We start from the raw sequence: 25,415 nt of genomic DNA, 5'->3' as shown, positions 1-25,415 counted from the left end.
CAAAACAGCCCGTCCAGCTCAAATTTTTCTTGGTCTTATACCTCGCCCCCAATTGCACTCACCTTCCCCCCACACCCCCCAAGTAGGTGGGGGTGAGCTGGTACACTCTATACAATGTAGGGGACACTTCCACGGTGTTGTTAGTGAGTGAGATTCCATACTTGGATGACAGTACGTTGCTCTGGAGGCGGAACTATGAAGGAGGACGCAGAGGGCGCTCAGCGCGATTCGGACAAATGGAGTGAGCCGGCAAAAGCACAGCAGACGCCATGCAATGTGGATCACCCGTGAGGTTATCCACTTTGGTGGCAAAAATAGGAGAAGGCAGATTATTACCTGAATGGGGATAGATCAGGAAGGGGAGACGAGTGACGAGACCTGGGTGTCTCGATACACCAGTCGCGGAAAGTGAACGTTGCAAATACAGCAGGCAGCGGAGGAGGCAAATGGGATGTTGGCCGTGGTAGGTACGAATACAGAAGCAGATATGTCTTGCTGCAATTGTACAGGGTCTTGACTATTGTCTACTGCGTACAGTCCAGTCTCTATATCACACTGGGAGCACTGTGTACAGTGCAGTCTGTATATCACACTGGGAGCACTGTGTACAGTTCAGTCTCTATATCACACTGAGAGCATCGTGTACAGTCCGGTCTCTATGTCACACTGGGAGCACTGTGTACAGTCCGGTCTCTATATCACACTGGGAGCACTGTATCCAGTCTGGTCTCTATATCACACTGGGAGCACTGTGTACAGTCCGGTCTCTATATCTCACTGAGGGCACTGTGTACAGTCCGGTCTCTATATCACACTGAGGGCACTGTGTCCAGTCCGGTCTCTATATTACACTATGTACAGTCCGGTCTCTATACCACACGGGGAGCACTGTGTACAGTCTGGTCTCTATATCACACCATGTACAGTCCGGTCTCTATATTACACTGTGTACAATCCGGTCTCTATACCACGCTGGGAGCACTGGGCGCAGTCCAGTCTCTATACCACACTGGGGACACTGTGTCCAGTCTGGTCTCTATATCACACTGAGACCACTGTGTACAGTCCAGTCTCTATATCACACTGTGTACAGACTGGTCTCTATACCACATGGTGTATGGTCCCGTCTCTATATCTCACTGAGAGCACTGCGTACAGTCTGGTCTCTATATCACACAGAGAGCACTGTGTACAGTCTGGTCTCTATATCACACAGAGAGCACTGTGTACAGTCCGGTCTCTATACCACACTGGGAGCACTGTGTACAGTCCAGTGTCTATATTACACTGTGTACAGTCTGATCTGTATAGTAAACTGTGCACAGTCCGGTCTCTATACCTAACTGGGAGCATTGGGTACAGTCCGGTCTCGATACCACACTGGGAACATTGTGTACAGTGCAGTCTCGATACCACACTAGGAACACTGTGTACAGTCCAGTCTCGATACCACACTAGGAACACTGTGTACAGTCCGGTCTCGATACCGCACTGGGAACACTGCATATATTCTACATTATGGAGGTGGTGGACCTGAGGATTGTGACTCACTTGCATGAACTGAGTTGTTAAGCTGATTAAAAAATGATTGACCAGACTGGCGCTCTGTCCTCTGTTACCGGGATTGCTGGGGAAGCTCCCAATAGATTTTAAACTGGTTCAGTCGAGATTCAGGGCCAGACTATTCAAGTGAGATGTTAGGCAGTACGTCTACACACAGAGGGTGGGAGAGGTTTGGAACTCTGCTCCACAAACAACAATGGATGCTGAGTCAGTTGTTCATTGAATGACCGCATTCACTGGGGAGGTATCAGTCTTGTCTTATTATCGTTGGATTGTTAATCCAAAAACCCAGGGAATGTTCTGGTTCAACTGCACCACAAAGAGTGGAGTTTGAATTCAGTAACTAAAAAAGATCTGGAAAAAGTGGGCGGCACGGTGGCACAGTGGTTAGCACTGCTGCCTCACAGCGCCAGAGACCCGGGTTCAATTCCTGCCTCAGGCGACAGACTGTGTGGAGTTTGCACGTTCTCCCCGTGTCTGCGTGGGTTTCCTCCGGGTGCTCCGGTTTCCTCCCACAGTCACAAAGATGTGCAGGCCAGGTGAATTGGCCATGCTAAATTGCCCGTAGTGTTAAGTAAGGGGTAAATGTATGGGTGGGTTGCGCTTCGGCGGGTCGGTGTGGACTTGTTGGGCCGAAGGGCCTGTTTCCATACTGTAAGTAATCTAATCTAATCTAATTAATAGGTCAATGATGATCATGTGTTGATTACACCCCTTCACTAATGTCCTTTAGGAAAGGAAACAGACATCCTTACCTGGTCTGGCCTACACGTGACTCCAGACCCACAGCAATACAGTTGACTCTTAACTGCCCTTGGGGCAATTAGGGATGGGCAATAAATTCTGGGCGTAGCCAGTGATGCCCTGTGAATGAATAAAAAAAATATTAAATCAGAGATTGATGATGTCGTGTTAAGCTAAGGGGATATGGATCAAAAAGTGGAGTTAGGCCAGGGATCAGCTGGTGAATGTTGGAACGGGCTTGAGGGTGCTAAATGCCCCCTCCTTCTAATCATGCCAGACCTGCTGAGTTTCTCCAGCAGCTCTCCATTTATGTTCCCGATCCCCCACAGTGTTTCGCTTCTGGGAGAAGGGGTGAGATGAAGAGGAGGTGAGGAGATACTGGACCAGAGGTGGGCACAGTGGCTCAGCGGTTAACACTCCTGCCTCACAGTGCCAGGGACTCAGGTTCAGTCGACTGTAGGTGTGGAGTTTGCATGTTCTCCCCGTGTCTGAGTGGGTAATCTCCGGGTACTCCGGTTTCCTCCCACACTCCAAAGATGTGCAGGTTAGGGTGGATTGACCATGGGAGATTGCCCATAGTGTCCAGGGATATATGGGCGCATTAGTTAGGGTAGGGGAATGGGTCTGGCTGGGTTACTGTTCAGAAGGTCGACGTGGACTTGTTGGGCCGAATGGCCTGTTCCCATACTGGAGGGATTCAGATGGTGGAATGGCCTCTTTCTTGAACAGCACAGTCCTTGCAGAGGGAGATCATGCAGATTCTGCCAGCAGTGGGCTGCTTTCACACCCACAACTAAAGTTACTGTTACCAAAGGTCTGGTCAGATGCAACTTTCAGTAAACCTCACAACGGGTTTTTCTAACACACGCAAGGTGTGAGTTCTGATTAACACCGACTAGAGAGTGGGAAGCAGTCTCGTGTAGAATTGTTCCATTTGCAAACAGTTAACTTCTCAACCACTGTTAACATGTGACTGCTGGTTGCAAAGGAAAATAACTGGTAAATGAAAAAGCCACAGATGAGGCAAAACGACTTGAACATGATACCCTTCACAGGGTCGGTGTGGACTAGATGGTCCAAAAATGGCTTGCTCTCACATTGCTGGGTCTATCCAGCAAGGTTGGGAGGACTAGTCATTAACAGTCCACACATTGGAGGCAACTCAGGGCAGATTCACCAGATTGATTCCAGAGACAAAGAATGTCTTACGAACAGAGACGGAGTGGTGTGTATTGTCTGGTGTTTAGAAGGAGAGAAGTTATAACTGAGGTCTACAAGATGCGAAAGGAGATTGACAAAATTGATGTAGAGAGGGTGATTCCCCGTGTAGGGCCATCTGGACCGAGAGGTCACAGTTTTGGGACAAGGGGATGGCAGATTTAAAACAGAGATGGGGAGGAATTACTTCTCTCAAAGGGTGGGGAATCTGTGCAATTCACTCGCCCCAGAGTGCTATGGAAGCTGGGTAAATGTAAGGAGGAGACAGATTTTTTAATTAGCAACTGGTTAAAGGAGAGCAGGCAGCAGAGTGGAACTGAGGCCGAGATAAGATCAATCCTGATTGTTTTCAAGGCAGAACAGATTCGAGGGGGTGAATGGCCTCCCCCTGTTCTTACTTGTTAATGTCCCTCCTGAAAGCTTAACCCTTGAACCCTCTGATTATCATCAGTTCCTAGTGTAGCTGAGAATTAAAACTCAGTGGACACAATCCAGAGACTTCCTGAGGGGAAGAGAAAGGAAATAGAGAGGAGAAAAGACTTTGAATTGGTATAGCGCCCTTCCGGAACTTTGTTTTGCTAACCATTCCATGTGATTGCTGTCAAGACCCCTATCACCAACCGCAGCCCCTTGGAACCGAGTGGACCATCTTAGAGGGCAGTTACGTGTTAACGCCTTCAGGTCTGGAGTCACGTGTAGGTCCCGAGCAGGTGAGGGAGGGTGGATTTCCCTACTGAATGGGAGGGCCAGAAGGTGGGGTGGGGGGGCGACTTTTACGGACATCGACGGCGCAGTCGCCATCAGGTTGGGTTTTAATTCCGGGCCCTATGCTCCAGAAAGAGTCAGGAACCAGCTCCGAAGTCTTGGCACTGCCGCGGCACTGGGAACCGTCGTCATCAGCACAGCAAGATCCCACAGAGGAGTAATGTGACAATGGCCAGATCGTCAACTCTTGCGCTCTCCCTCCCTCCCTCTGGAGAAAGATGGCTATTGGCGGGGGGGGCGTTAATTCCCTTGTCCATCCTTGACATTTTCCCATGTTCCTCTGAGCCAAGTTGATCTTGCCCAGGGAATGCCCTGTGTGCCTCTGTCTGAGTGTATTTCATCTGTGCATCCCTTGCTCACTGTGGTCTGCTTGTAAACAATTCTTGTCACTGTACTTTGGTACGCGTGACAATCAATCAATCAAGTTTACCTTCTCACACCCCCATTCCCCACCACTCCCAAGCTCTGCCACAGAGCGGGGTTCGAACCTGCGACTCTGAAGCAGGAGTAGCTGAAATGGCAGAAAATGTCGCGAGAGGCAAGAAGACCCTGAGGGCAAGGACAATCTGCCCAGCGTGGGACGGCATGGTGGCTCTGTGGTTAGCACTGTTGCCTCACAGCGTCAGGGACCTGGGTTCGATTCCAACCTCGGGGTATTTGTCTGTGGAGTTTCACATTCTCCCCGTGTCTGCGTGGATTTCCTCTGGGTGCTCCAGTTTCCTCTCACAATCCAAAGATGTGCAGGTTAGGGTGAATTGACTCTGCTATAGTGTGCAGGTTGTGGTGGATTGGCTATGCATTAGTGTCTATGAATGTGTAGGTTATAGTCACAGAGATGTACAACACAGAAACAGACCCTTCAGTCCAACTTGTCCATGCTGACCAGATATCCCAACCCAATCTAGTCCCACCTGCCACCACCCAGCCCATATCCCTTCTATTCATATACCCACACATTAGAGTGGATTGGCTATGCTAAAGTGCCCATAGTGTCCAGGGATGTGTGGGTTAGGTGCATTAGTCAGGGGTAAATGTAGAGTAACAGGGCAACGGGTCTGGGTGGGATTCTCTTCAGAGGGTCAGTATGGACTTGTTGGGCTGAAGGGCCTGTTTCTACACTATAGGGACTCTATGAAACTTCCAAGATCTGCGGTATCTGTTCCTTCTCTTGGTGTTGCTCCTAGACTTCAGCTGGAGTTCCTCCAGCCAACCTTCTGCTTTCCCCGAGACAGAAAAAAAAACCGTGTAGATGCTGGGATCCAAGGTGGACAGGCAGGAGGCTGGAAGAACACAGCAAGCCAGGCAGCATCAGGAGGTGGGGAAGTCAACGTTTCTGGTATTGACCCGTCTTCAGGACTCCCGAGATGCAGTGCATGTGTGGCACGGAGCCGTGTCAGAATCAGTTAAAACCTGAAACCTTTATTTCGACAACATGGTGATGATCAACCTCCTCCGAACGGGCCCAGAACTGGAAACTGACTTGAGTGTCTTTGTGGAAGGATTGACTGACGTCTTCCTGCGCTGTAAACATCTGACTTGTAAGAGAAGGCAGAGGCTGCTTCCTCTCTCTCTGACAGTTGGGGAAGCAGATTTGCATCCTCATCTGTGCTCAGCTATCACCAGTTCTGCTGAAAAAGCCCCTTATTTTCACAAAACAACCATGACGAAGGTCAGCAGCAACAAGGTTAAGAGTTGATGGCGTCCCCGGTGTGTTGAGCCAGTGTTGTTTGTGGACCCTGTCGGTATAAGAACGCAAGAGATCAGAGCAGGCAGAGAACATTCTGGAGTGGTAGGAGTCTGGAATGTGCTGCCAGGGGTGGTGATAGAGGCAGATACAATAGGGGCATCTCAGGGGCTTTTAGATCAGCACATGAATATGTGAGGAATAGAGGGATCTGGACCACGTTTGTGTGTGGAATGAACTTCCAGAGGAGCGAGTACAGTTACAATGTTTAAAAGATGTTTGGATCAGTAGATGGGCGGCACGGTGGCACAGTGGTTAGCACTGCTACCTCACAGCGCCAGAGACCCGGGTTCAATTCCCACCTCAGTCGACTGACTGTGTGGAGTTTGCACGTTCTCCCCGTGTCTGCGTGGGTTTCCTCCCACAGCCCAAAGATGTGCGGGTCAGGTGAATTGGCCATGCTAAATTGCCCGTAGTGTTAGGTAGGGGGTAAATGTAGGGGTATGGGTGGGTTGCGCTTCGGCGGGTCGATGTGGACTTGTTGGGCCGAAGGGCCTGTTTCCACACTGTAAGTTATCTATGCTGTAATAAAATCAGTAGATGAAAGGGAAATATTTGGTGGGATAAAAGCCAGGAGCAGGCAGAAGGGATTAGTTTAATTTGGCGTCATGTTTGGGACAATATCATGGGCTGAAGGGCCTGATTCTGTGCTGTGCTGTGCTATTCTAATCCTCACCGCCTGGATGAACACATTTCTCTTCATCTCTGTTCCTGTCCCCCCACAGTGGGGACTGTGTCATACAGTCCCACAGCACGGAAACAGACCCTTCGGCCCAACCAGTCCGTGCAGACCAAAACCCCAAACTAAACTCGACCCCACCTGCCTGCTCCTGGCCCATACCCCTCCAAACCTTTCCCGTTCACAAACCTATCCAAGTGCCTTTTAAACGTTGTACCCGCATCCCCCACTTCCTCAAGAAGTTCACTCCACACACGAACCAATCTGTGTGTAAAACGTTTTCCCCCATGTCCTTTTTAAATCTTTCACCCTCGTCTTGAAATTCTCCAGCCTAAGGAAAATATACCTGGCATTCACCTTACCTATACCCCTTCTGATTTTATAAATCTCTGTGAGGTCATCTCCTATGTTCCAGTGAAAAACAAAATCCCAGCCTGTCTAGCCTCTCCTTATAACCAGCGACATCCTGGTAAATCTCTTCTGAACCTTCTCCAATATCCTTCCTACAACACTGAGGCTTCAGAAGACGCCTCACCAGCATCTTGTACAACTGCAACATAACATCCCACCTCCCACACTCAAAATTCTGAGTAATGAAGGCAAGTGTGCTAAACGCCTTCTGAATCACCCTGTCTACATATGATGCAAACATCAAAGAATGATGTACCTGAACCCCTTGATCTCTCTATTCTACAACACTAGCCAGGGTCCTCGTTTGAATTGTACAAGCCCTGTCCTTGATTTGACCAAAATAGAAGGCACGGTTAGTAACTTTGTGAGTGACACCAACATTGCTGAACAAGGAGGAAGATTATTTAAGATTACAAAGAGATCTTGATCGTTTGTGTCAATGGGCAGAGTGGCAGATGGAGTTTAATTTGGATAAATGCAAGGTGTTGCATTTTGGTAAAACAAACGAGGGGAGGGCTTGTACGATTAAAAGTAGGGCCCTGGGTAGTGTTGTAGAACAGAGAGGGACCTAGGGGTTTAGGTACATGATTCTTTGATGTTGCCTCACATGTAGACAGGGTGGTTTAAGAAGATGTTTAGCACGCTTGCCTTTGTTACTCTGACTTTTGAGTGTAGGAGTTGGGATGTCACATTGCAGTCGCACACAATGTAGGTGAGGCATCACGTAGGGCGGCAGGGTGGCTCAGTGGTTAGTTAGCACTGCTGCCTCACAGCATCAAGGACCCAGGTTCGATTCCAGTCTCGGGCGACTGTCTGTGTGTGGAGTTTGCACATTCTCTCTATGTCTGCATGCGTTTCCTTCAGGCGCTCCAGTTTCCTCCCACAGTCCAAAGATGTGCAGGTTAGGTGAATAGGCCGTGCTAAGTTGCCTGTAGTGTTCAGGGATGTGTAGGTTAGGCGCATTAGTCAGATGTAAATGTAGAGTAATAGGGTAGTGGAATGGGTTAGGGTGGGCTACCCTTCGGTGGGTCGGTGTGGACTTGTTAGGCCAATTGGCCTGTTTTCACTCCATTAGGGTTCAATTCTATTCAATTTAAATGACAAACAGAGATGGACCCAGCACCAATCTCTGTGGCACACTATTGGTACCAGGTCTCCAGACTGGAACACAATCCTCCACCACTATCCTCTGTCTCTTATTATCGAGCCAATTCTGTATCCAATAGTCAAACACATCCTGAATCCCATGTGATCTAGCTTTCGAATTGGTTGACGGTGCAGAAGCGTGTTGAAGGCTTTACTGAAGTCCAAGTGACCAATATCTACCGCTCTGCCCTCATCTATCTTTTCGGTTACTTTCTCAAAAAGCTGAATGACAAGAAGTGTCTTGAGGAAGGATTGGTCCTGTCATTTTCCTCCTGAACAGGGCTGCTGTAAATCTGGTGATGAGATGTCTGCACCATAGAAAGCAAAGTAAATAGCTTTGGAGCTTTTAAAGACAAAAAAAAAGAATGAGTGGGCAGAGTCAGGCTCACACAGACACAGTGTGTTCATAGAATCATAAAACACCTCAGTGTTGAAACAGGCCATTCAGCCCAACAGCCCACACTAACCCTCCGAACAGTAACCCTCCCAGAACCACTCCCCTACCTCATTACTGCATTAGCCATTTACCCCTGACTATGGGCAGCACGGTGGCACAGAGGTTAGCACTGCTACCTCACAGCAGTGGGGACCTGGGTTCAATTCCCACCTCAGGCAACTGTCTGTGTGGAGTTTGCACATTCTCTCCGTGCCTCTGTGAGCTCCCTTCGGGTGCTCCGGCTTCCTCCCACCGTCCAAAAAATGTGCAGGTTAGGTGAAGGGGTAAATATAGCGCAATGGATCTGGGTGGGTTGCTCTTCAGCGGGTCAGTGTGGACTTGTTGGGCCGAAGGGCCTGCATCCACACTGTAAGTAATCTAACCTTAAAAAAAAAGTAATCTAATCTAATTCAACTTTCTGATGAAGGACACCTGCCTGAAACGTTGATTTTACCTGCTCCTCAGATGCTGCCTGACCTGCTGTGCTTTTCCAGCACCACTCTAATCTTGGCTCTAATCTCCAGCAACCGCAGTCCTCACTTTCGCCTAATGCACCTAACCCACACATCCCTGAACAATTTAGCGTGGCCAATTCACCCTAACCTGCACATCTTTATCAACCCTCCCTGAATCATTGGTCCACCTCAATGGCATATGGTGCCAGTGCTTTCAATGGGGGAATGGTTAACATTACGATAACATCTGCTCATTCTCTCTGCTAATCCCCCAGTCATTGCCACCGTGTCTCTGAACTCCCCCACTCTTCTTACTTTTTTATGTACACACAGGTTGCAGGCAAACGGAACAGGAATAGGCCATTCAGCCCCTTGAGCCTGTTCCGCCACTCACTGGTCATAGCCTTACTCCCTGTACCTGCCTTTGGCCCAGATGCCTTCACACCTTTTGTTAAACAAAACTTTATCTATCTCAGATTTAAAATTAACAACTGATCCACTGTTGTTTGTTGAAGAGAGTTCCAGACCCCTCTGCCCCACTTTGTGTGTTTTTTTTCCCAACAGTCAGTAATGATTATCATTAGATTTTCAATTCCAGGTTTTGTCGCCCAGTCCCTAATTTCCCCTTGAGAAGGCGGGGGTGATCTGCCTTCTTGAACCGCTGCAGTCCCGTGTGGTGTAGGGGTCCCTAACACAGGGCCAAACAGCAAGGGATGCTGGGTACACTGGCCAAGTGAAACTCTAAAGTCATAAAACCCACACACCAGACGCAGCATCCGTTAGGGAGGGAGTTTCAGGATTTTGGCCGATATATAGACATAAATGATATGGATGAAAATGTGGGGAGACTATTAAGCAAATCTACAGATGGCACCAAGATTGGCAAAATGGTGAAAAGCAAAGAAGATGGTTGTAGATTAGAGGAAGACATGGATGGGTCAGTCAAATGGGCAGACCGGTGGCAGATGGTATTTAAGACTGATAATGTTGCCAGGGTTAGAGAATTTGAGCTACACGGAGAGGCTGAAAAGGCTGGGGCTGTTTTCCCTGGAGCGTCGGAGGCTGAGGGGTGACCTTATAGAGGTTTACAAAAGTATGAGGGGCATGATGGGATAAATAGGCAAAGTCTTTTCCCTGGGATCGGGGAGTCCAGAACTAGAGGGCATAGGTTTAGGGTGAGAGGGGAAAGATATAAAAAAGACCTAAGAGGCAACTTTTTCAGGCAGAGGATGGTATGTGTGTGGAATGAGCTGCCAGAGGAAGTGGTGGAGGCTGATACAATTGCAACATTTAAGAGGCATTTGGATGGGTATATGAATAGGAAAGGTTTGGAAGAATATGGGCCGGGTGCTGGCAGGTGGGACTAGATTGTGTTGGGATATCTGGTTGGCATGGACGGGTTGGACCAAAGAGGCTGTACATCTCTATGACTATGACTCTAAGTGCGTGGTGGTGCACTTTGGACAAAGAAGCAAGATGATGGAGTATTTAATGAAGGGTAGGATAGTGGGTCGGAATAGAGGGCTCTTGGGGTAATTATTCACAGATCCCTGAAGACAGCAGAGCACGTGAGTCAGATAGTTAAGAAGACGTATGGGACATTTGCTATGCTCAGTTGTGGCATAGAGTATAAGGAGTAAGGAGGTAATATACAGAGTGTTGGTTAGGCCACAGTTGGAGGACTGTGTGCAGTTCTGGTCACCTCAGGACAGAAAGGATGGGATAGCACTAGACGGCTTACAGAGGAGGTTCACCAGGATTTTGCCTGGGATGGAGACATTGAGCTACAAGGAGAGACTAGATAGGCTTGGGTTGCTTTCTCTAGAGCAGAGAAAACTGAGGGGGAGACATGATTGAGGTGTGTAAGATTATGAGGGGTATGGACAGAGTGAATAGAGAGCAGCAGTTCCCCTTGGTTGAGGAGCCAATCATGAGCATTTTTAAGGTAAGGGTCAGGAGATTCAGAGGGGATTTGGGGAAAGCACCTTTTCACTCAGTGGGTGGTGGGAATCCGGAATGCATTGCCTAGGAAGGTAACGAAAAAATATTTGGAAGAGTACTTTCTTCAAATATCACAACATTCAAAGGTATGGGACAAGTGCAGGAAATTGGGATGAGTGCACTTTTAGTGGCGGTTATTGTCAGTGCAGACGATGAGCCAAAGGGCCTTTTTGATGGACCTTATCTATGATAAGTTGGGATGGTGAGGGGCTCAGAGGGGAACTTGCAGGGGGTGGTGTTCCCAAGTATCTGCTGCTCCTGTCCTTCTCGATGGAAGTGACCATAGGTTTGGAAGGTGCTGTCTGAGGATCTTTGGTGAGTTTCTGCAGCGCATCTTGTAGATGGTACACACTGCTGCGACTGAGCGTTGATGGTGGAGGGAGGGGATGCTTGTGGATGTGATGCCAATCGAGTGGGGGCTGCTTTGTCCCTGGATGGTGTCGAGCTTCTTGAGTGTTGTTGGAGCTGCCCACCATCCGGGGCAAGTGGGGAGTATTCCCCCTCACCCTCCTGAGTTGTGCCTTGTCGATGGTGGACAGGCTTCAGGGAGTCAGGAGGTGACCTACTCGCGGCAGTATCCTAACTTGCATTTGTAGCCGCTGTGGAGAGTGTGGTGCTGGAAAGCCACAGCAGGTCAGACAGCATCAAGGAACAGGAGAATCAACGTTTCGGGCAGAAGTCCTTCATCAGGAATCCTGAATCATCGATTCTCCTGCTCCTGGGATGCTGCCTGACCTGCTGTGCTCTTCCAGCGCCATGCTCTCGACTCTGATCTGCAGCCCTCACTTTCTCCTTTGTAGCCACTGTGTGCAGTTTCTGGGCAACGGTAGCCCCCAGGATGTTGATATTGGGGAGGTTTCATTGATGGCAACACCATTGATGGCATGGGCTGATGGTTCGAATCTCTCTTGTTGGGGATGGTCACAACCTGGCATTTGTGTGACGTGAATGTTCTCTGCCACTTGTCCACCCAAACCTGGATATCGTCCAGAGCTAGTTGCATTTAGACATGAACTAATAAGGCTGAACAGGCTGGGGCTGCTTTCCCTGGAGGCTGAGGGGAGACTTTATAGAGATTTACAAAATTATGAGGGGCATGGATCGGGTAAACAGGCAAAGTCTTTTCCCTGGGGTTGGGGAGTCCAGAACTAGAGGGCATAGGCTTAGGGTGAGAGGGGAAAGATGTAAGAGACCTACGGGGCAACTTTTTCACACAAAGGGTGGTACGGGTATGGCATGAGCTGCCATAGGAAGTGGTGGAGGCTGGTACAATTGCAACATTTAAGAGTCATTTGGATGGGTATATGAATAGGAAGGGTTTGGAGGAATATGGGCCAGGTGCTGGCAGGTGGACTTAGATTGGGTTGGGATATCTGGTCGGCATGGATGGGTTGGACCGAAGGCTCTGTTTCCATGCTGTACAACTATATGAATCTATGACTCTAAGTGGAGAAGTGTTGAATGGCTGGAGAGAGGGAGGGGGTGGGGGCTGGGGTGCTCCAGAATGTATTGCCCCCCAGTTCACTCAAGGTGGACTGGAAGATCCTTCAAAGCCGCATGGGTGGAGGAGATTTACCTGGATCAGTTCAGGAAATTGGGGATTCTGATCATACATCAGAGACACTAGGGTTGGTCTCCTCAGGGAAAAAGGGGCCAAGGGGAGATTTGATTGAGGCCTGGCCAAGATTACGACCTTGCAAAGGTATAGCAGAGAAAATAAAATGCTGATTACTGAATTCAGAGGAAGGGCTGCAATGGAGATACAGAGAAGAACTTTCAATCAGCGAGAAATCATGGCCTGGAAGTGAGGCTGGTTGGAGGACTATGGAAGTGAACGTGATGGAGTTTGAGAAGGGAAGGGACACGGTGGGGGGAAGGGGACTGACTAGGTTGCTCAGTAGGGGGACAGCCTGGGAGTTGACGGGCCAATTGGCCTCTGTTGGCAAATGATGGCGCAGTTGGGGGTGGGGGTGGGGAGGGGACAGGGCTGATCGCACAGGCGCTCCGATCAAACGTACCCATGATGTTGACCTTGGCGCGGGCGCACACCTCCTTCCTGCCGTTGTCCAGGCAACACTCGATGGCACCCCCTGGCCTCCCGAAGGAGAAGCCCGGCACGCGGAAGCTGGCCAACCCGCCGGCCTCTTCCAGGATCAGGACGGGGAGCTCGGAGCGGGCTCCTCCGGCTGCCCCCACTCTCCGCAGCTCGAAGCGGCGCTGCTCGGTCGAGTTGAGGATCCCGCAGTTCACTCCCAGATCCTCAGTGGTGATACAGTGCAGGTTCAAGCCCCAGTGAAAACTCAGCTCTTCCCCATGTTTCGCTCTGACCTCGGAGTGCACTGCCCAGAAAACATCGGCTTCTGCAAAGACAGGAGAACAACAGCGTCACAGCAGGAGGGACTCAATACATCCACGTGTGGGAAGCAGAAGAGAATAGATGGGAGGACTATCCATCTCCCTCCGCCATTTTTATTCCTGACATGGGTCAATCCTGGGCTCCCACGTCCCCCCATTCATTCAGATCAATCTGCCAATGGAGCCTCTGGGAGGGAGAATCCCAAAGATATTCCTCCCATTGTGTTCCTTACCTCCTGTCAAAGAATCATACATAAATTCATAAGATATAGGAATGGAATTAGGCCATTCAGCCCATCAAGTCTGCTCAGCCATTCCATCACGGCTGATTCACTCCTCACCCTCATTTTCCTACCTTCTCCCCCTATCTCTTCGACACATTACCCATTAGAAACCTGTCAAATTCCTCCTTAAATTTACTCGCTGTCCCAGCACCCACTGCACTTTGGGGTAGCGAATTACACAGATTCACAATCCTTTGGGAGAACTCGCTTCTCCCTAACTCTGTTTTAAATTTGCTTCCCCTTTATCCTAAGACTATGACCTCTCGACTCAGAATGCCCCCACAAGAGGAAGCATTCACTCCACATCTACTTTATCCACACCTTTCATCATCTCGAATATCTCAATTTGATCTCCGTTTATACTTCTAAATCACATAGAGCATTATTCAATTGAACCTGGGCTGTTCAATCTCTCTCCATACGACAAACCCTTCATCTCCGGGATCAATCCAATGAACCTCCTCCGAAATGCCTCCAATGCCACTGCATCTTTCCTCAAACAAAAAGACCGAAACTGTGTACAATACTCCAGGTGTGGTCTCGCCAGTTGCTTGTACAGTTGCAACAATCCTTCCTTACCTTTATATTCTATTCTTTTAGCTGTAAAAGCAATTCATTTTCTTTATTATCTGCTTAGCTGCATGCTAGTTTTCTGGGACTCATGAACAAAGACACCCAGAAACCTCTGCACCTGACCACCCTTAAGTCTCTCCTCATTTAGATAATAGGTCATGGGGTAGCCTGGTGGCTCAGTGGTTTGCGCTACTGCCTCATAGCACCAGGGTCCCAGGTTCAATTCCAGACCTCTGGTGACTGCTTCTGTAGAGCTTGCACATTCTCCCCACAGGTTTCCTTAGGGCACTGCCTATCACAGGCCCCTTGGGTGTTTTTCCTATTTTCCTGGTGGTGGAAATTGAATAAAGATTTGTACACTTTGTGTCTTTCACTGTGTCTCACACCTGCACACACACACCATGGATGCTGGGGAAAAAATAAGCACTATCGCAGTTAAGAAAATAAAAACAAAAAGGAAATAGATAATAGGTCATCTTCCCATTTAACCAACCGAAATGCACGACCTCACACTTATCCACGTTACACTCCATCTGCCACATTTCCGCCCACTCTCCCAACCAATCTATACACATTTGTAAGATTCTTATTTCCTCATTGCAATTTACTATCCTGCCTATTTTAGTGTCGTCTGCAAATTTGGCCGTACAGTCTTCTATCCCTGTATTCACGTTGGTAATGTGGATTGTAAATAGCTGGAGAATCCAAGGACCGAACCCTTTGGCACAGACCCTTCAGCCCAACTTGTCCATGCTGACCTGGTTCACCAAACTGAACTAGTCCCATTTGCCTGTGTTCGGCCTACACCCCGCTAAAAACTTTCCTACTCATGTATCCATTCAAATGCCTTTTAAATATTGTAATTGTACCAGACTCCAGCATTTCCTCTGGCAGCTCATTCCATGCACACACCACCCACTATAAATTTAGATAAATTTGTCTAAACAATTTATGATTGTTTCGATAAATGGCAAACGACAGTGCTGATTCTTGCAACACACTGCTGGTCACAGGCCTCCAGTCTGAAAAACAAGCTTCCTGTCTCCTACCATCAAGCCAAGTCAGTATTGAATTGGCTAGCTCTCCCCAGTCCCCTGTGAATGATCTTTGCCTGAAAATGTGTTGCTGAAAAAGCACAGCAGGTCAGGCAGCATCCAGGGAACAGGAGATTTGATGTTTCGGGCATAAGCCCTTCTTCAGGAATTCCTGAAGAAGGGCTTATGCCCAAAAGGTCGAATCTCCTGTTCCCTGGATGCTGCCTGACCTGCTGCGCTTTTTCAGCAACACATTTTCGGCTCTGATCTCCAGCATCTGCAGTCCTCACTTTCTCCTCATTGATTTTTGTCTGTCAGGTCCCTTTTAAATCTTTCCCCTCTCACCCTATGCCACTGCCTTCTAGTTTTGGACTCCCCACCCTGGGGGAAAAGATCTTGGCTATTTGTCCTATCCGTGATTTTATAAACTTCTATAAGGTCGCCCCCTCAGCCTTCTATGCTCCATGGAAAAAAAAAGTCCCAGCCTATCCAGTCTCTCCATATTGCCCAAACCCTCCATTCTCAGTAACATCCATACATATCTTTTTTGCACCCTTTCCAGTTTAATAACATCCTTCCTATAAGACCATAAGACATAGGAGTGAAAGTAAGGCCATTCGGCCCATCGAGTCCACTCCGCCATTCAATCATGGCTGATGGACATTTCAACTCCACTTACCCGCATTCTCCCCGTAGCTCTTAAGTCCTCGAGACATCAAGAATCTATCAATCTCTGCCTTGAAGACATTTAGCGTCCCGGCCTCCACTGCACTCTGCGGCAATGAATTCCACAGGCCCACCATTCTCTGGCTGAAGAAATGTCTCCGCATTTCTGTTCTGAATTGACCCCCTCTAATTTTAAGGCTGTGTCCACGGGTCCTAGTCTCCTCGCCTAACGGAAAAAATTTCCGAGCGTCCACCCTTTCCAAGCCATGTATTATCTTGTAAGTTTCTATTAAGTCTCCCCTTAATCTTCTAAACTCCAATGAATACAATCCCAGGATTCTCAGCCGTTCCTCGTATGTTAGACCAACCATTCCAGGGATCATCCGTGTGAATCTCCGCTGGACACGTTTCAGTGCCAGTATGTCCTTCCTGAGGTGTGGGGACCAAAACTGGACACAGTACTCCAAATGGGGCCTAACCAGAGCTTTATAAATCTCAGTAGCACAACGGTGCTGTAGCAGGCAACCAGAATTTCATGCAGTACTCCAAATCTGACCTCACTAACACCTTGTAAAGCCATAACATGACGTCCCAACTCCTATACTCAAAGCTCTGACCAATGAAGGCAAATTTCTGTTTCGCCACCCTGTCTACTTTTGATGCCACTTTCAAGGAATTGTGTGTCAGCACCTCAGGTCTCTCTCTGTTCAATAGCACTCCCCAGGGATCCACCGTTAACAGTGTAAGTCCTGACCAGATTTGTCCTACCAATATGTAACACCACACATTTAAAACATAGAACATAGAACAATACAGCGCAGAACAGGCCCTTCGGCCCTCCATGTTGCGCCGACCTGTGAACTATTCTCAGCTTGTCCCCCTACATTATCCCATCATCATCCATGTGCTTATCCAAGGATTGTTTAAATCTCTCTAATGTGGCTGAGGTAACTACATTGGCAGGTAGGGCATTCCACGCCCTTACCACTCTCTGAGTGAAGAACTTGCCTCTGACATCTGTCTTAAAGTCTATTACCCCTCAACTTGTAGTTATACATCCTTTTATCGAAAGTAAACTCCATTTGCCATTTCTCAGCCCATTGCCCTAGTTGATCAAGATTCCGTTGTACTCTTAGAAAAACTTCTTCACCATCCACTCTGCCGCCAACTTTGGTGTCATCCGCAAAATGACTAACCATGCCTCTTATATTCTCATTGAAATTGTTTCGGTAAATGGCAAACGACAGTGGACCCAGAACTGATTCTTGCGACACACCGCAGGCCTCCAGTCTGAAAAACAAGCCTCCTATCTCCTGCCATCAAGCCAAGTCAATTGGCTGGCCCTCCCCCGATCCCCGTGACTGATCCTTGCTAACAAGTCTACCATGTGGTATCCTGTCGAAGGCCTTTCCAACAGGTCAGGCAGCATCAACGAGGAAGGAGAATCGACGTTTCGGGCATAAGCCCTTCTTCAGGCTTATGCCCGAAACGTCGATTCTCCGTCTCTTTTGATGCTGCCTGACCTGCTGCGCTTTTCCAGCAATGCATTTTTAACCTCTGATCCCCAGCATCTGCAGTCCTCACTTTCTCCTAGAAGGCTTTTCTAACGCCCGTTTCCACCACTCTGCCTTCACCAATTTGCTCACTTCTTCAAAAAAACTCAAATCATGTTACTTCCCACGCACAAAGCCATGCTGACCATCCCTAATTAGTCCTTACCTTTCCAAATGTCGATTCTGTCCCTCACAAAGCCCTCCAACAAATTACCCACCTCTGATGTCAGGCTCAACTGTCTATAGTTCTCTGGCATTTCTGAAATGATGGCACCACATTAGCCACCCTCTAGCACCCCACGCATGGTTGTCAATGATACAACTATCTCTGCTAGGAGCCCCGCAATCTCTTCCCAAGCTTCCCAGTATGTCCAGGGGATACACTTGATCAGGTTCCAGGGATTTGTCAACATTCATAGGGATTCTATACTGGCAGAAGGACGGATGGACTGGGTTAGGATTGTATTCCCTGGAGTTCAGAAGAATTGAGGGGGGAAGTGTCATAGAAGCCTTAAAAATTCCAACAGGCAGGGGGCAGAAAGGATAGTCCTGATAGTGGTGGACAGGTTATGTTGAGAGATGAGGGGTAAACAAGTTAGGACTGAGATGAGGAGAAATGTCTTCACCCAGAGAGTGGGGAGTTTGTGGAATTGTCTGTCACAGAATGTGGTTCAGGCCAAAACATTATGTTTTCAAGATAGAGGGAGAAGTCGATGGGAGCAAAAGTATCCCTACACTGTGGAAATAGGCCATTAGGCCCAACAAGTCTACAATGAACCTCCAAAGAATAAGCCACCCAGTCCTACTCCCCTATTAATCTACATTTACCCCTGATTAATACACCTAACCTGCACACTATGGGCAATTTAGCATGGCCAATCCACCCTACACTGCACATGACAGAAGGAAACCAGAGCACCCAGAGGAAACCCACGCAGATACCAAGGGAACGTGTAAACTCCACATAGACAGTCACCCGAGGCTGGAATCAAATTGGGGTCCCTGGCGCTGTGAGGCAGCAGGGCTAAGCACTGAGCCACAATGCCACCCGCAGTGGGGCAAGAGTAGGGAGGTGGCTTGGTGGCACAGTGGTTAGCACTGCTGCCTCACAGCATCAGCATCCCAGGTTCGATTCCAGCCTTGGGTGACTGTCTGTGTGGAGTTTGCACATTCTCCCCTTGTCTGCGTGGGTTTCCTCCGGGTGCTCCAGTTTCCTCCCACACCCCAAAGATGTGCAGGTCAGGTGAATTGGCCATGCTAAATTGCTCATAGTGCTAGGTGCATTAGTCAGAGGGAAATGGGTCTGGATGGGTTTCTCTTCGGAGGGTTAGTGTGGACTGGTTGGGCCGAAGGGCCTGTTTCCACACTGTATGCAACTGAGCTCAACGTTCAGCCAAGATCCTATTGAATGGCAGAGCCAGCTCGAGGGGCCAAATGGCCTCCTCCTACTCCTATTTCTACATTTCTATTCTACAAAGGCTGCTTACCTTGAATGACGCCCAGCGAAACCTTGGAGCAAAGCTCGCTCTTCTGCTGCGGGTTCGAGCGGACGAAACAAAGGTAGGTGCCACTGTCGTTCAGCTTGGCATTCTGGAGGGTCAGGTTATGGTTGGGATGCAGCATGGTCCTGTTCTTGTACCAGGCACTTTGGCGATTGCCCATGGAGTCTTCTGGCTGCCCATGCACCACCAAGTCACCGCCAGTCGATTCTTTCTGCCAGATGATGCTGGTGGGCTCCGCCACACCAGGAGCTTGGCACGGCAGGACGACAGAGTTCCCACATGTAACCTGTACCTTGGAGACTACATTCTCGCACAGTGCCTGTCCTATGGGACAAAGTGACTCCAATTATGACACCCGCTCCCCATCACCCCGGTCACAGGCAATCTCGTTGAAAAGTAGCAGATTCCTTAAGGGTCAACTTTGAGGGGATGTTTCCCCCTGGTGGGAGAGTTTAGGGCCAGAGGGCACCATCTCAGAGTAAAGGGGTGCCAACTTCAGACTGAGCTCAGGAGGAATTTCTTCGCTCAGAGGGTCAAGAGTGTGAGGAGTTGTAATGAGGAAGAATTGCAGACTCTGAGGGTCGGTGTTGAGGATGTGGGCACTGTCGGAGGGTCAGCGCTGAGGGAGCAGGCACTTTCTGACGGTCAGTGCTGACGGTGTGCTGAGGGAGTGCCGCACTGTCAGGGGGTCAGTGCTGAGGGGGTGCCGCACTGTCAAGTGTTAGTGCTGAGGGAATGGGCACTGTCAGAGGGTCAGTGCTGAGGGAGTGCCGCACTGTCAGGGGGTCAGTGCTGAGGGGGCGCCGCACTGTCAGAGTGTCAGTGCTGAGGGAATGGGCACTGTCAGAGGGTCAGTGCTGAGGGAGTGCCGCACTGTCAGGGGGTCAGTGCTCAGGGAGTGCGGACTGTCAGAGGGTCAGTGCTGAGGGAATGGGCACTGTCAGAGGGTCAGTACTGAGGGAGTGCTGCATTGTCGGAGGGTCAGTGCTGAGGGAGCGCCACACTGTCAGGGGGTCAGTGCTGAGGGAGTGCCGCACTGTCAGAGTGTCAGTGCTGAGGGAATGGGCACTGTCAGAGGGTCAGTACTGAGGGAGTGCCCCACTTTTGGAGGGTCAGTGCTGAGGGAGCGCCACAATGTCAGGGGATCAGTGCTGAGGGAGCGCCACACTGTCAGGGGGTCAGTGCTAAGGGAGCGCCACACTGTCAGGGGGTCAGTGCTGAGGGAGCGCCACACTGTCAGGGGGTCAGTGCTGAGGGAGTGCTGCACTGTCAGGGGGTCAGTGCTGAGGGAGTGTCACACTGTCAGAGGGTCAGTGCTCAGGGAGTGCCAGACTGTCAGAGGGTCAGTGCTGAGGGAATAGCAGTGTTGGAGGATCATTGCTGAGGGAGCACCACACTGTCGGCAGGTTAGTGCTGATGGAGTGGTCTATAAAATTCTAACCAGACTAGACAGGGTAAATACAGAAAGACTGGTACTGATGACCGGGGGCAGCCTAGAGATCACAGTCTAAAGGAGAAGGGGTGGGACTAAGACGAGGAGAAAGGTCTTTACCCACAGGGTGGAGACTGTGGAATATCCTGCCATAGAAAGTGGATAGGCCAAAATATTGTGTTTTCTTGAAGGAATTAAAAAGAGTTCCACGGGCAAAGTGAGAAAAGGTTATTGAGTTTGAGGGTCAGCTGTGATCACATCAAATGGCAGAGCAAGCTCTATGGGTCAACTGACCTTCTGCTGTTGCTATTTACCCTGCTTCCATTTTGTAGAGGGAGCTTTGCTCTGTATCTAACCCCATGTTGTCCCTGTACTGGGAGTTTTTGATGGGAGACAGTGTAGAGGGAGCATTACTCTGTATCTGACCCCATGCTGTCCCGTCCTAGAAGTGTTTAATGGGTGGACAGTGTAGAGGGAGCTCTACTCTGTGTCTAACCCCGTACTATCCCTGTCCTGGAGGGTGTTTGATGGGGGAGAGAGTGTAGTGGGAGCTTTACTCTGTATCTATGCCGATGCTGTCCCTGTCCTGGGAGTATTTGATGGGGGACAGTGTAGAGCTACCTCAGCACTTGCAGTGAACCCTAAAGAGGAGGACTCTCCCTCTCTCCCTCCATCTCTCTCTCTCCCTCCTCTCAATCTGATTCTCCCATTCTCTCTCTGTCCCTATCTATCTCTCCACATTCTGTCCCTCTTTCTCCATCCTCCTGCTCCATTTCTCCCCTTCTCTCTTTCCCTGTCCTCATCTCTCTCTCTCTCTCTCTCTCTCTCTCCCTCTCCCTCTCAATCTCTCTTACAAGTCAACCCCAGTCTCGCTCTCTCTCTTCCTCTCCTTCCTCTCTCTCTCTTGCTCTCTGTCTCTCTCTCTCTCTCTACCCTTCCTATCTCTCTCCATCGGTCTGTCTCCCTCACTGTCTATCTCACTCTCCCTCTGTCTCTATCTCTCTCTCTCTCTTAGTCATAGAGTCATAGAGATATACAGCACGGAAACAGAGCCTTCGGTCCAACACATCCATGCTGACCAAATATCCCAACCCAATCTAGTCCCACCTGCCAGCACCCGGCCCATATCCCTCCAAACCCTTCCTATTCATATACCCATCCAAATGCATTTTAAATGTTGCAATTGTACCAGCCTCCATCACTTCCTCTGGCAGCTCATTCCATACACGTACCACCCTCTGTGTGAAAACATTGCCCCTTAGGTCTCTTTTATATCTTTCCCCTCTCACCCTAAACGTATGCCCTCTAGTTCTGGACTCCCCCACCCCAGGGAAAAGACTTTGCCTATTTACCTATCCATGCCCCTCATAATTTTGCCTCTATAAGGTCACCCCTCAGCCTCCGACACTCCAGGGAAAACAGCCACAGCCTGTTCAGCCTCTCCTATAGCTCAAATCCTCCAACCCTGGCAACATACTTGTAAATCTTTCCTGAACCCTTTCAAGTTTCACAACATGTTTCCGATAGGTAGGAGACCAGAACTGTACGCAATATTCCAACAGTGGCCTAACCAATGTCCTGTACAGCCACAACATGACCTCCCAACCCCTGTACTCAATCCTCTGGCCAATAAAGGAAAGCATACCAAATGCCTTCTTCATTATCCTTTCTACCTGTGACTCCACTTTCAAGGAGCTAAGAGCCTGTACTCCAAGGTCTCTTTGTTCAGCAACACTCCCTAGGACCTTACCATTAAGTGTATAAGTCCTGCTCTAATTTGCTTTCCCAAAATGCAGCACCTCGCATTTATCTGAATTAAACTCCATCTGCCACTTCTCAGCCCATTAGCCCATCTGGTCCAGATCCTGTTGTAATCTGAGGTAACCCTCTTCGCTGTCCACTACACCTCCAATTTTGGTGTCATCTGCAAACTTACTAACTGTACCTCTTAAGCTTGCATCCAAATCATTTATGTAAATGACAAAAAGTAGAGGACCCAGCACTGATCCTTGTGGCACTCCACTGGTCACAGGCCTCCAGTCTGAAAAACAACCCTCCACCACCACCAACCTCTGTCTTCTTCCTTTGAACCAGTTCTGTATCCAAATGGCTAGTTCTCCCTTTATTCCATGAGATCTAACCTTGCTAATCAGTCTCCCATGGGGAACCTTGTCGAACGCCTTACTGAAGTCCATATAGATCACATCTACTGCTCTGCCCTCATCAATCCTCTTTGTTACTTCTTCAAAAAACTCAATCAAGTTTGTGAGACATGATTTCCCACGCACAAAGCCATGTAGACTATCCCTAATTAGTCCTTGCCTTTCCAAATACATGTACATCCTGTCCCTCGGGATTCCCTCCAACAACTTGCCCACCACCAAGGTCAGGCTCACCGGTCTATAGTTCCCTGGCTTGTCTTTACCGCCCTTCTTAAACAGTGGTACCATATTTCTGATGAAGGGCTTTTGCCCGAAACGTCAATTTTACTGCTCCTCTGATGCCTCCTGAACTGCTGTGCTTTCCCAGCACCACTAATCCAGAAAGTGGTACCACATTTGCCAACCTCCAGTCTTCAGGCACCTCATCTGTGACTATCGATGATACAAATATCTCAGCAAGAGGCCCAGCAATCACTTCTCTGGCTTCCCACAGAGTTCTCGGGTACACCTGATCAGGTCCTGGGGATTTAGCCACCTTTACCCATTTCAAGACATCCAGCACTTCCTCCTCTGTAATCTGGACATTTTGCAAGATGTCACCATCTATTTCCCTACAGTCTATATCTTCCATATCCTTTACCACAGTAAATACTGATGCAAAATATTCATTCAGTATCTCCCCCATTTTCTGCGGCTCCACACAAAGGCCACCTTGCTGATCTTTGAGGGGCCGTATTCTCTCCCCAGTTACCCTTTTGTCCTGGATATATTTGTAAAAACCCTTTGGATCCTCCTTAATTCTATTTGCCAAAGCTATCTCATCTCTTTTTGCCCTCCTGATTTCCCTCTTAAGTATACTCCTACTTCCTTTATACTCTTCTCAGGATTCACTCGATCTACCCTGTCTATACCTGACATATGCTTCCTTCTTTTTCTTAACCAAACCCTCAATTTCTTCAGTCATCCAGCATTCCCTATACCTACCAGCCGTTCCTTTCACCCTGACAGGAATATACTTTCTCTGGATTCTCGTCATCTCATTTCTGAAGGCTTCCCATTTTCCAGCCGTCCCTTTACCGGCGAACATCTGCCTCCAATCAACTTTCGAAAGTTCTTGCCTAATACCATCAAAATTGGACTTTCTCGAATTTAGAACTTCAACTTTTAGATCTGGTCTACCCTTTTCCATCACTATTTTAAAACGAATAGAATTATGGCCCCAAAGTGCTGCCCCACTGACACCTCAGTCACCTGCCCTGCCTTATTTCCCAAGAGTAGGTCAAGTTTTGCACCTTCTCTAGTAGGTACATCCACATACTGAATCAGAAAGTTGTCTTGTACACACTTAAGAAATTCCTCCCCATCTAAACCTTTAACACTATGGCAGTCCCCTGTCTTTCTTACCCATTCCGAATATGTTAGTCATCCAGAGGAGCATTAACAGAAGGTGAAGGCAGGAGCGGGCGATGTGGTTCATGTTGTCTACGTCTCTGAGCCTGAAAACAAGACATTTCCAGACGGGTTATGCATCAGTCCGTTGGACTGTGGTTCAAGGGAAGGCCATTTAGCGCCATCACCTTGCTGCTACATGCAGGACGTAGATCGGGGTTCACATCCCGTAGCTGCCAACCTCCCCACTGCCCATCACACTCGGTTCCTTCACATGCCCAAAAAAACCCCTCCTGGTAATGGGCGCACAGCAAGATCCCAGACGTGCAGGGGGCACTCACAGCGGGGAAATATCTGGGATGGGACGGGACGGAGGAGTTGGGGGCAGGATCAGGGCAGGGGGGGGAAGGGGGGGACAGAGTCATGGGGGGAGAGAGGGGTCCAGGAGTGAGAGGGGTCCAGGGGAGAGACGGGTCTGGGATCCTTGGGGGGGAGGGGTCTTGGTGGGGGGAGGGGTTGGGCGACCAGGGGGTGAGGGGTCCAGGGTCTGGAGGGGAGAGCGGTCGGGTGGGGATAGGGGTCCGGGGTCAGGGGGGGAAGAGGGGTCTGAGGTCCATGGGGGAGAGGGGTCCGGGATCTGGAGGGGAGAGGGGTCTGGGTCTGATGGGAGAGGGGTCCGAGATTCAGGGGGGAAGAGGGGTCCAGAGTCCGGGGGGGGGAACAGAAGTCTGTGGTCCAGGGGTGGGGGGGGGAGAGGGGCCCGGGGGGAGGGGGCCATGGTCCGTGGAGGGGGGGAGAGAGGATCGGAGGGGGAGAGGTGTCCAGAGGGATGCAGAGGGACGGGGGGGGGCTGGGTCCGGGGCCGGGGTGTGGGGGGAGAGAGGGGTCCCGGGGAGGGGTGAGTCGTCCAAGGGGGGTGGTGGTGAGAGGGGTCTTGGGGGGAAAGAAGGGTCCGGGACCGGGAGGGGGTGCGGGGTTGGGGCAGTGAGAGGGGTCTGGGGGGGGGAGACTGGTCCGGGGGAGAGGGGCCCGGGGTCCGGAAGGCAGAGGGGTCGGGAGTGGGGGAGAGGGGTCCAGGGTCGGGGGGGGGGGTGGAGAGGGACCTGGGGTCCAGAGGGGAGAGGGGTCTGGAGGCGAGAGGGGTCTGGGTTCCAGATGGGAAAGGGGTCCGCGATTCGGGGGGAAGAGGGGTCTGGGGTCCAGGGGAGAAGGGACGGGGTCCGGGGGAGAAAGGCAGTGGGAACTGGGGAGGGGGTGGAGATCTCCGTGGGGAGAAGGTTCAGGGGTCCGGGTGGGGGAGAGG

At 49.8% G+C, this 25,415-nt stretch overlaps 1 protein-coding gene across 1 annotated transcript; it reads right to left on the bottom strand.

Annotated features, from left to right (window-relative positions):
• Positions 1-5,743: 5,743 nt before the first annotated feature.
• On the bottom strand, positions 5,744-24,214 carry LOC132835316 (uncharacterized). The gene is made up of 4 exons (XM_060854762.1): positions 24,128-24,214; positions 19,115-19,453; positions 13,181-13,522; positions 5,744-6,026 (listed from the first exon to the last, which is right to left on the bottom strand). Exons 1-4 carry the CDS (start codon positions 24,198-24,200, stop codon positions 5,938-5,940), a joined length of 843 nt encoding a protein of 280 aa, XP_060710745.1. The 5' UTR covers positions 24,201-24,214; the 3' UTR covers positions 5,744-5,937.
• Between the last annotated feature and the right edge of the window lie 1,201 nt (positions 24,215-25,415).

The sequence above is a fragment of the Hemiscyllium ocellatum genome, chromosome 44 (genome assembly GCF_020745735.1).
Source record: "Hemiscyllium ocellatum isolate sHemOce1 chromosome 44, sHemOce1.pat.X.cur, whole genome shotgun sequence".
In the NCBI taxonomy this organism is placed as follows: Eukaryota; Metazoa; Chordata; class Chondrichthyes; order Orectolobiformes; family Hemiscylliidae; genus Hemiscyllium; species Hemiscyllium ocellatum.
Note: the sequence above shows the minus strand (reverse complement) of the source record. Positions and strands in the feature narration are given on the sequence as shown.

Excerpts from the sequence above, each read along its gene's own strand:
- LOC132835316 (XM_060854762.1), bottom strand. The coding sequence starts at position 24,200 with ATGAACCACATCGCCCGCTCCTGCCTTCACCTTCTGTTAATGCTCCTC. Across the intron at positions 19,454-24,127 it reads GACTAACATATTCGGAATGG|GACAGGCACTGTGCGAGAAT; the intron begins GTAAGAAAGACA and ends TTTGTCCCATAG. Across the intron at positions 13,523-19,114 it reads TTCGCTGGGCGTCATTCAAG|AAGCCGATGTTTTCTGGGCA; the intron begins GTAAGCAGCCTT and ends CTGTCTTTGCAG.